General features: G+C 42.2%; 1 protein-coding gene across 1 annotated transcript in view; it reads left to right on the top strand.

Annotated features, from left to right (window-relative positions):
• MTNR1A (melatonin receptor 1A) overlaps positions 1-7770 on the top strand; it is a 9138-nt gene extending 1368 nt beyond the window's left edge. The window contains exon 2 of the mRNA XM_004382801.3: positions 6888-7770. Within this exon, the coding sequence (XP_004382858.2) occupies positions 6888-7717 (830 nt within the window). The 3' untranslated portion in view covers positions 7718-7770. The remainder of the gene's footprint in view (positions 1-6887) is intronic.
• Positions 7771-12005: the final 4235 nt, after the last annotated feature.

The raw sequence follows: 12005 nt of genomic DNA, 5'->3' as shown, positions 1-12005 counted from the left end.
AGGAAGGGAAGGAGGGAGGGAGGGAGGAAAGAAGGAAGGAAGGAGGGAAGGAAGGAGGGAGGGAGGGAAGGAAAGCAAGCCCTTCCACACGGAGCCCTGGTGGTGAGGTGGTTAAGAGCTCAGCTGCTAACCAAAAGGATGGTCAGCAGTTCAAATCCACTAGCTGCTCCTTGGAAACCCTATGGGGCAGTTCTACTCTGTCTATAGGGTCGCTATGCGTCGGAACTGACTCAACGGCACCTAACAACCACTGAACAGAATTAGAGTGTTAGCAGCTACCCGGTTAGAACACAAATGTCGCTTTTGGCAAACATGCAACTGCAAGGTGTCTTTTTCTTCCCCAGAGATTTTGCCCTCAGCTAACTGGACTGCACCATTCATAGACCCGTGCACCCAGTCATTATTTAGGGGTCTGAACACCCCATCCTGTGGAAAACTCGCCTGCAGGCTCCTACCCAAGACAAACCAGCTTCTCTCCATTGATTGGAGTTTAATCAAGTACAAAATTAGTTTTCGTAGTGTATGATGTATAAATATACTTTTGACCACAACAACTTCTATTTTTAAAATGTAAACTTAGAGGACTAACAGTCACGTTAGAGGCGCCTTGAGGAGCTGACGGTGCTTTTGAAATGTGTGCTAATAACTGAAAATCACACCCGAGAACAAATCCACCAACAAATTCCACTTAAAGACACAGTTAGGAACGGATCTCACTCATAACCTAGGGGACTGCCTGTACATAGTTTAAGAATTAGTAAGCGCCTAATAACAGGAATTGAATTTGAATAACCTCACTTCATAGATGACTGGCTTAAGCTAGAGGAATTCTGCCTTTTCAAGAAGAGGCTCTTTCCTTCCAAGCAATCAAAGCAGCTTTCTGTGGGACAGAGACAGTTCTGAGCGCTTCACCTGTGTTACCTGAGTGAGTCTTCTGGCTTTGCCCTGAGATGATGCCATTATTGTCGCTACTTTACAGAGGAAGAGCTGAGGGTCCAGACTGTCAAACAGGCTGTATGTGGTGGGCAGGGTTTACTTCACAGTGCTTGCCCCTAGAGCTCACTCACTTTATTGCTCTAACAACTGCAGCCCTTGTGGAGTTTGAATCCTGCAGAACCTTTCATTTTAAAAAAGTTCACATGCCTGGAAATATTGTGCTTCTTGTATTTTATGAAAATAACTTATGGAAAGCACTCTTTTCGCACTAATTTGTATTCATTTGCTAAACAACTTCTTGATAGGGCAGTCTATAAAATACAACATTCCTGTAGCTTAGCCTAAGGAGCCCTGGTGGTGCAGTGGTTAAGAGCTTGGCTGCTAACCAAAAGGTCGGCTGTCTGAATCCACCAGTTGCTCCTTGGAAACCCTATGAGGCAGTTCTACTCTGTCCTACAGGGTCGCTTTGAGTTGGAATCGACTGACTCAACAGCAACGGGTTTCATTTGGTAGCTGACCTGGAGACCTCAGTTAGCTTTAATCTGTGGAACCTTTGAACGTTCATATTTTTATAATTGGCGCTTTTTGTCCAGCTGGACCCAACTGTTGCCATTCAAACCATTTGAGGCTTTCTAGAATAAATGGTAATTTGAAACAGTGATAGAGATAGCCTATTTGAATATGAGTTTTGGGTGCTTATTAGAAGTTCTTACTATTGTTCCGTCCTTCCACTTCTCGTTTGAGTTTTGTTGGCGTTAAGGATGAAAAGATGGAAAAAGAGAATGGAAGAAATAAGAACACTAAGCCATCTAAGCTTTGAACTGGTACTTCTTTTGAAAATCTCATATAATTGCATTATTTATCCCCTCCTCACCTGCCCCTCTCTAAGGGAACGTGATGACATTAGATTCCCCAGGGAAGAAATTCAAAATGTTTAACGACTGATAGGGCAGAGCACAGGCCGGTCAGGACAGACATAGGCGCCAAACAATCCATAAGGGCTTAGGTGTTGCCAGCATGTCTGCTCCACTCCTGGCCAAAGTCAGCTACCAGAGTTGACCGCCATGTTCATATCTTCTGAGTCAACTTTGTAGCACAGTCGGAGATCCCTGCCCTGGAACAGTAGGATTATGTCCTTGCCATCCGTCTTCTGACGGAGAGATCAGTTTGCCAGAGCTTCAGTCTCCACGTCTGTCAAGTGGAGGTTATACCTAATGTTTTAGCCTCCGACAATTGTTGCAATCACCTAGTGAAACGAAATGATGCAAAGTACTTTGAAAAGGATAAAGCAGGTAATATTATTCTTTTTTCTTGGTAACAAGGGTGTATTGAGTTTGTGAGAAGTCACTGAGCCGTAGACTTAATGATTTGTGCACTCGTCTCTGTGTGTGTTACACTTACATACAACCGTTACCTATATATATATACACACACACACATATATATACATATATAAATATATAAAGCAAGAATACAATAAGACTTTACCTATTCAGAATTCAATTTTCTGGCAATCTAATCTGTATGGAAATATAGCCAAAAAATGGAAATCAGCAAAAATGACAGGCTCTAACCCACAGCTAATTTGTTCTAATATAACCGTGAGTTTTACCAGCTGTGATGCTAGTTTCTAGGTAGAGATTATAAGCTGTAAATTAGGAGGAAGAGTCACAAACTTAAAGAAATAACACAAGCTGGCAACCAGCACAAGTTGGAATAGACCCACTGCGGTGCAGTGAATTACCTACTATGGCTCGTCTAGCCTAGGAGCCCTGGTGGTGCAGTGGTTAAGAGCTCAGCTGCTAACCAAAAGGTCAGCAGTTCGAATCCACCAGCCACTCCTTGGAAACCTTATGGGACAGTTCTACTCTGTCCTATAGGGCCACTATGAGTCAGAATCAACTCCATGGCAATGGATTTTTTAGCATAGTCTTTGTGACTCCCACCAAATGATTGTGTGGGGCTATGCAAATAAGGTGCTTGTGGCCCACCAAGGGGATTGGACAGCTTGCTAATAATGCAAATAAGGCAAAAGGACCCTTGTGGGGGTGGGACCATGCAAATAAGGTATATGGGACCCTAACAAGGGGATTGGTCAGTTTTGCCATCCTGCTAGGCTGAAAGGGAGCCAATCCCAGAGGCGAGGGGGGGCCTCATTACCACCAAGAAGAAGAGATAGGAGCAAAGCATGTCCTTTGGACCTGGGGTCCCTGCACTGAGAGCTTGCTAGACCCAGGAGACAGAGAGCTATAACACTGGAGGTGGCATAAGACGGCAAGAAGAGGCAGCGATTGAGGCAGAGAACTGGCAGCAGTAGAACCAGGAGACCGGAAGGAGACAGCGCTGTGGGTTTCCTGGGCCACGGAGCAAGAGAGCTGAGCGACTTTGGGCAGGAGGCTTGCTGGCGGAGTGGGGTGCCCCCAGGCACTTATTGGGGGAGCTAAGGAGCTTTGTAACACTTGCCTGAGCAGGGCAGAGGCCGGGCTGAGGGCCAGAGAGAGGCCTGCCAGTGGGCTTGGCCAAGAAGAGGCCGTCCTGATGGAAGAACTGTATCCTGAGTTGTTTCTGATCCTGAAGTGTAACCTGTTACTTCCCTAATGAACCCCACAATTGCCTGTGTGATTTGATGTTCAAAATAAAGCCCTTCGCGTCCCCTTTCAGTGCCAGAGAATATTTGTTAATCACCTTCGGGACCTCAGCTTTCCTTTGTCATACCATTACGTTTAATATGTTCATGGAATTTTTTACACTAACCAAGTTTATAGTTTGTTCATTAAACCAGAATTCTTAAATCCAAGTCTATGAATTTGCTATGTGAAACAAATGAAAAGTGTTTCTAAGAGTAACTGAAGTGCTTTTTTTTTTTCTGTTTAAACCAGTCTTTACCACTTTGATGCTAACATTCAGGCATAGTTTTTTGTGGTGGTTTTTCTTTTTTTAAAATTTTTATGTACAATAATTCAGTGGGTCTCTAATCTTCCTTTGCGCACAGTTAAAGTCCCAGCTGAAATGAAAGAAGGAATGGATGTTGGCCGACCTGTGCTGGTAGATAAGAGCATTGGAACAGTGAATTTCTACTTTCGTATGGGTATTCTCGAGCACCTACTATGTGCCAGGCACTGTGCTGTCAGAGCACCTGCAGCTCCAGGTACACAGCCCAGGACCTCAGGCAGGTCACGGTGTCTGAGAAGGAGACAGACTTGTACATACACCATGCAGTCCTCTGTTGCTGTGATATTGGAAGCGTAGCCACAGGTAACGCAGATGAGACAATGAGAGAGCAACACCAGGAAGCTCTGAGAGTCAGTCATCTCTGCCCAGGAACGTTGGTTTCTTTGTTTTTGTAAGAGGGGACAGTAGTGCCTCTTTTTCTACCAAGAAGCCAGTGGCCTTTGGTAGAAACCATGCAACCGCATCCCAGAGCTGACGGCCTGAGTTAGATCATCTAGAAGCAGAGCATGAGCAGGGGTGTGGGTACTCATGCTTTATGGAGGGCGTATTCTTAGGAGGAACCATAAGCAAGTGAGGGAAGCAGATGGGGAGGAGAAAGAGTCAGGCAAGGATGGGATCTCAGGTAAATCTGATTCATAAGACAGGGGCCTCTGGCCATAAATAAAACCCAGAATTGTGCCCCCTCCCCTTGCAGCAAGGGGGTTGGCCTTTTGTACTCTGGTGTCAATCACTGGCTGGCTGTTCAGCTGGGGCAGTTCTCTGGAGGAAGATGCAGCTGTGATCCAATGGAAGTACCCAACACTCACAGACACTCTGAGGATAAATGTACCAACCTGGCGAAGAGGTCTAGGATGGGCATTAGCAGCATCCTCTACAAGGCCCATGAGATAGAGAAACCACAGAAGCAGCCTGGAGGCCAAGTGTGCTGAGCGCCATAGGAGAGGGACTGTCTCCCAGGCTTCATCACCGCACAGACTGAAGCATTATCAACTTGGGAACAGGATTACTAGCACTGCAGAGGTAGTGTTAATGGAAACCTTGAACTCCAGGCCCAAACCTTGCACAGCGGCAGACAGGGTGACAGGATTCTCTGCATTGCACATAAAAGCAAAGGGATGCAAAAGTGTTCGTTTGGATGCAGATCAACATGAGACTTGGAGTGTGGGGGTTGAAACCAGCAGCAAAATTGATGGATGAAAGAAGAAAACCTGGCCCAGGACAGCGGTTTCTGTGGTCTCACCTAGCCAGTGACTGAGATGTCATATTGCCTGGCACTCCGTGTAGACCTTCTGAGCATAAAAAGAAAAAGCTGCTGCTTCACTTTCACCTTGCAAATTCTATGGAGAATTCTCACGTGGATCTAGCTAACCCACACCTCTGCAGGGAAGGAAGTACTTTGGACATGTTAGCAGGAGGAACTAGTCCTTAGAGAAGGACATCATACTTGGTAGATGGTCAGTGAAAGAGAGAAAGACCCTCAGTGAAATGGATTGACCGTGGCTGCAACTACGGGTCAGGCATAGCAATGATTGTGAAGATGGCGCAGAACTGGGCAGTGTTTCATTCTGTTGTACATGGGGTCACTATGAGTCAGAACTGACTCGATAGCACCTAACAACAGCAATACAACAATACATTTTTATTGAATTGAATTTATTATAATTTAATCTAAATTGAAAGTGATTTATATAAAGTGATTTAGGACCATTCAAAAGAGGAAGTTCTTACATCTAGTTGAGCAAATAAACAAAGACTTTGGGGCGTTTCTATTTAAGATGGACCTGGGAAGCTGGTAGCATTTTTAAAGTCGGAGGCAGGAGCCATTGAAGGATAGGCGGAAGAAAGGCAAAAGAGCCTCAAAAGAAAAGAGTATATTTTCAGAACATCTCATAAAATTTGGCTACAGTTCTTTTCTGTCCTTTAAAACATGTTGAGTTAATATGCTAATATAGAAAATTATCATTGCCCATAATATTTAGAGTTCAATTTTTATACTTTAAATTCTTGGTAAAATCTAAGAGAATTCCTACCTTTTCCTTCAGTTTTGAAGTGAGGGTTTTGTAGAATGAGAACAACGCTAACAGAACACTTATCATCAGCACTTGACATAGATTTCCTTGTTTATTTAATCCTCCACAACCCTATGAGGAAGATACTATCACTATCCACCCCGCTTCCGCACCCCTTATAGAAGAGGAATTGAAGCTTGGTGAGGTAAAGTAACTTGCCCCAGTCAGCTGGTGAAGCCAGTATTGTCACCCAGACAGTGATGACAGAGCTCATTTTCTCTTAATTTTTATGCTATGAACAGGATCTTTGCTCTCCAAGAACAGAAGCTAGAGGCCCCTGTGAAAAAATGTTGAACAACTAGAGAGGGGTAGAAGACCTGGAACATAGGAAAGGCTTGGCTGGCTTGAGAAATCATGTGACATGAGGTTTCTCAGGTAAAGTGGAAGATTCTAGAAAAAGTGATGTAATTATACTGAGGAGTCGCTGGGTGGTGCAAACATTTGAAGAGCCTGGCCACTAACTGAAATGCGGGAGGTTCAAGACCACCCAGAGATGCCTCAGAAGAAAGGTCTGGGGATCTACTTCTGAAAAGTCAGCCATTCTGAGATTCCTGTGGAGCACAGTTCTATTCTGACATACACAAGGTCACCATGAGTTAGACTTGACTTGAAGGCAGCTAGTACTGGTAAGTACAGTGAACTCAAGGTGTCTTACAAAAGAAGACGAACAAAACAGTTTGAAAGGCAACAGTTTTGAGCATGGACTGTGTTTCGTTGTGGGGATGTGGGAGTTTGTGTACAGCGGACTTGGCTATTTGACAAGGGCGACAATGGGCTCCCTTCCTCCTTCATGTGTAAGGTGGCAGTAGCTGCGATGCCAGGCCATCTGAGCTATGGAAACAGCTCTTTCTTTAATAACTGTTGAAGAAAACCAATGCAGTCTATGCAAAACTAGCATTAACCTGTATTTTATAAACCTTTCCCTTTTAGGAAATATATTTGCGGTAAGCCTAGCAGTGGCAGACCTGGTGGTGGCCGTTTATCCATACCCCTTGGTGCTGACTTCTGTATTTAACAATGGATGGAAACTGGGATATCTGCCCTGCCAAATCAGTGGTTTCCTCATGGGCTTGAGCGCCATCGGCTCAATATTTAATATCACTGGGATTGCCATTAACCGCTACTGCTACATCTGCCACAGCCTCAAGTACGACAAGCTGTACAGTGACGAGAATTCCTTCTGCTGCGTCTTCCTGATATGGATGTTGACACTGGTGGCAATCGTGCCCAACTTGCATACTGGGACACTCCAGTGTGACTCAAGGATCTGTTCCTGTACGTTCGCACAGTCTGTCAATTCGGCAGACACAGTAGCTGTGGTGGTTTTCCATTTCGTAGTCCCTGTGATCATTGTCATCTTCTGTTACCTAAGAACATGGATCCTGGTGCTTCAGGTCGGATGGAGAGTGAAGCCCCACAACAAACCCAAACTGCAGCCACAGGACTTCAGGAATTTTGTCACCATGTTTGTGGTTTTTGTACTTTTTGCCATCTGCTGGGCTCCTCTAAACTTTATCGGTCTTGCGGTAGCCTTTGACCCTGCCAGCATGGCACCCCGCATCCCAGAGTGGCTTTTTGTGGTCAGTTACCATATGGCATATTTCAACAGCTGCCTCAATGCGATTATATACGGACTGCTGAACCTAAATTTCAGGAAGGAATACAGAAGGATTATAGTCTCACTGTGCACACCCAGGATGTTCTTTGTGGATAGCTCTAAAGACGTAGCAGACAGGATTAAACGAAGCCTTCTCCGTTAGGGACCGACAATAATCTAATGAAGGTGGACCCAGTTTAAAAAAGCACAGCGTTACTGGCAAGATATCAACACCGCTCAAGGTCTTATTAATTTGCGTGTTTGTTTAGCTCTTGATAGATGTGGAGGAAAATAGAGGGGCCGAGGAAGCTTCATGCTCTTAAGCGGTTGCCGCTCTAGTTTTTGAGCTAATGTGCCATCAATTTTGTGAATAAGTCTCTAATTCTGCTTTTCAAAAGAAACCCAGAACATGCATAGAGAGTTCTACGTTCATTGGAGAATATGTGTTTCAGGGGCAGTAGGTAGGTAATTTTAAAGTAAAATGCTGAATGTTTCCAGGTGGAGAAAAATGTACAAACTTTTATTGCGAGTGCCATCAAGGTGGTGGTTGGTCTTTGCTTTTTGGCGTTTGAGGGTTTTTTTTCTTTTGGGCTTTTTGAATATTTCTAGTAGGAAGGCAAGTGGTGTATTTATTTGTAAATGAGAAAATGGAACCAAAAAAGAAAAGTGGGATGAATGAGTCTTATTTCAGAGTGAGAGGCTGAGAGTAAATCTGCGAATGACTCATCACCATCAGCCACAACCACACAACCGCCACGAACCCCTCAGCTGGCAGGATTTGGGTAGCCATAGCCGTGATCATAAATGTTGGCTGCTTGATTTTAAAAGCTGCGTGTTCAACCACAGGAGCTGCTCCTTTCTGAAAGTCAATTTATTATAATATTTTAAAACACTAGCTACATATAAAATTCTATTAAACTTTGTTAGACATTTGGCGTATTATTGTGTGGTTTCTTGTCACTGACCAGCTATTTGGCAAAATTCATCTCTATTAATTCACTAATTTGTCTAATAAGTTCAGTGAAAAATGACAAAGAATCCCAGAGCTGTAGACTTGTGTCCTATATTAATAATCTAGTTGAGCAAGTAAATATCTAAACCAGATAGTTTTTTTATAGATATCTCAAAATAACACTCTTCAATAATTCACTTCAGTATTTAATTACTCTAATTATACCAGTGGAGTCCTGGTGGTGCAGTGGTTAAAAGCGTGGCTGCTAACCAAAAGGCTGGCAGTTTGAATCCACCAGTCACTGCTTGGAAACCCCGTGGGGCAGTTCCACTCATCCAAAAGGGTAGCTACAGTCTTTTTTTTTTTTTTTTTAATCATATTGCAAGTCTGAGAGGAAAACATACAGGGGAAAATGGTGCTTTCATAAACTGTGGCTCTTGTTTAACCTAAACAGCTTTTTTGGATACTGTGAGGTTTGTTACATCAAACTGCTTTGCAGAAAATTGTTGTTGTTGTATGCTTTTGAGTCAATTCTGACTCATAGCAGCCCCATAGGGTTTCCAAGGAGCGGCTGGTAGACTTGAGCTGCCGACCTTTTGGTTCACAGCTTAGTTCTTAACCACTGTACCACCAGGGCTCCTACACTTCACCACCAGGGCAGGAAATTAGAGCCATGCTATGCTCTTCTGTGTTCTGAAGGTCTGTAAACGAGCTACCATCCTAGAACCAGTTGGTGACTTGTGACTATATGCATAAGAGAAAAAGGTGTCTGGGTATATTGGCTAATTTATCCATATCAGAAAATCAGAGTCTCTTTCTGCAATTCTGGAATCAATTATTTTAAAAGGCTCCTCTGATGATTCCTCAAACATCCTTGGGAAACATCAAATTATGGTTTGTGATGTGGTGTAGTGTGGTGTGTGTGTAATTTGTCTCTAAATCCTTACCCATCAAGCTGTGCATAAAAGTTCTAGTTCACAGCAGAACTAATTTTAAATAAAAATAATTTTAAGCTATGGTTCCAATTTAATGTCATTGTCAGAATGAGTATTTTTCATTTAAGTAAAAATTTCACATAACTGAACATTAAAAAAATTCACCATGTTCAACTGAACACTTTTTGAAATACATTACACTCTTCTTGATATTTGGGATAAATTAGTATGTTCCTAACTGTATATTCCTATGCTCTGTATAGAATTTTATTTCTTGATTTATATAATGTTTTATATTTGAATTGTATATCAGCCAAAATACTAACTAGAAACTGTGTCCTTTAAGAAGTCTGCCAAATACATTTATCTCAGCTGAAAATGAGGCAGGTAACTGTAGAGTCCGAGATGATTTTTCACCATCATCAGAATATTAGCAAGTCAAAATATTGCCAACAAAAAAAGCAGCTCATAAAGACCAAAGTAAAAGACCCAGATTTCTTCTAGTAGAATCCCACTGTAGAAGACTTGCAGATGTTCAAAGTATATGACTGGTTTCCTCACTGTGATATTAGTAAGTAGTACGTGCTTGGCTATGTATATTTTTTTCTCCTGAAAACCTCAGATATGTCATCAGTTGTACCTGATATTTCCAGTGTACAGATAATTTACTAGTGTATTTGGAAGATTAACTCTTTCAAGATTACTATATTACTTTCAAGCAAATGACTGTTGCATGATACAAATTGATACCTGGGTGGCATTGCTGTAGACGTATTTCTTTATTGAAGGAAGTAAACTGTTTCATAAAATCCACTTGGTTTTGTTAATCAGTTATAAGTCTCTCTTAAGGGTGTTGTTGTTGGGTGTTCCAAGCCAGTTCTGACTCATAGTGACCCTGCGTACAACAAAAGGAAACACTGCTCCATCCTCGCAATCATTGCTATGTTTGAGCCCATTGTTACAGCTACTGTGCTAGTCCATCTCATTGAAGGTTATCTTAGTTGTCTAGTGCTGCTATAACAGAAATACCACAAGTAGATGGCTTTAACAAAGAAATTTATTTTCTCACAGTCTGGTAGACTAGAAGTCCAAATTCAGGGCATTAGCTCTAGGGGAATGCTTTCTCTCTCTGTCAGTTCTGGAGGAAGGTCCTTTTCATCAATTTTCCCCTGGACTAGGAGCTTCTCCGTGCAGGAACCCCAGGTCCAAAGGACATGTTCTGCTCCCAGCATTGCTTTCTTGGTGGTATGAGGCCCCCCTGTCTCTCTGCTCACTTCTCTGTTTCATATCTCAGAAGAGATTGGCTTAAGACACTATCTAATCTTGTAGATCTCATCAATATAACTGCTGCTAATCCATCTTATTAACATCATAGTGATAGGATTTACAACACATAGGGAAATCGCATCAGATGAGAAAATAGTAGATAATCATACAGTACTGGGAATCATGACCTAGCCAAGTTGACAGATATTTTGTGGGGGACACAATTCAATCCATGACAAGGGCGTTCCTCTTTTTCACAACCCAAGCATGATGTCCTTCTCCAGGGATTGATCACTCCTGATAACATGTCCAAAGTATGTGAGACAAAGTCTTGCCATCTTCATTTCTAAGGAGCATGCTGGCTCTACTTCTTCCAAGACAGATTTGTACTAGTGGGGTTGACCATTAAAAGAAATAACGTTATTTCAAGGGGCACGTTTACAAATTTTATGAATATTTGCACTTGTCCATAGCTTGGATTTTACTTCCTAGGCTCTGGAAGACTGAAAACTTTATCTAATATTATAACAGGAAAAGAAAAAAATGCCTTTTTTCAAACGTACACTATGAGATCTGAGACTCGGGATAGGCCAAGTCAACTCAAGGCCGTTTAACTTGGAATAAGGATAGTAAAACATCTGTTATTATCCTTTCTAAAATGAATTGCTGGAATAATGTGCAATTGCTAGCTTTACGTAAGTTAAATATATACATTATTATCCCTGGTGGCGTAGTAGTTAAGAATTCAGCTGCCAACTGAAAAGCTGGCAGTTCAAATCCACCAGCCACTCCTTTGAAACCCTATGGGGCAGTTGTACTCTGCCCTGTAAGGTCGCTATGAGTCGGAACCAACTCAACGGCACCTAACAGCAACAATTATACAGTTTGAGTGAATAGACAGAAGAATTTAACATTTTAATTTATATAAAACATTTGGATATTACCACTGGAGTGCTTGCCTCATGTAGGACGATCTTCTCTGCCCACAGTGAATGCCATTTTTAAAATGTATGATTGTATTTATTATACCTATTGCGAAGGATTAATTTGAGATATATTGCCAATACCACATTATATGTAAGCCTCAGATTTATACAAAATGTGATTATTCTTCACTTAAAACTAAAGAGTTAATATACTGTAGATTCGGGGGAAGGGATAATTTCAGTTTTCTCTACTGCGTGCTTAATTACTAAATATTTGTACATGTGTAAATTATTTACATGCATAAAGCTGTCTTTTTCTGACAAAGCAGCATAGCTACATTTGCTTTTAAGTATTCTGGGAGAAAATGTGAT

The sequence above is a fragment of the Trichechus manatus genome, unplaced genomic scaffold (assembly GCF_000243295.1).
Source record: "Trichechus manatus latirostris isolate Lorelei unplaced genomic scaffold, TriManLat1.0 scaffold00099, whole genome shotgun sequence".
Classification (NCBI taxonomy): Eukaryota; Metazoa; Chordata; class Mammalia; order Sirenia; family Trichechidae; genus Trichechus; species Trichechus manatus.
This window is presented reverse-complemented; position numbering and strand designations above follow the sequence as displayed.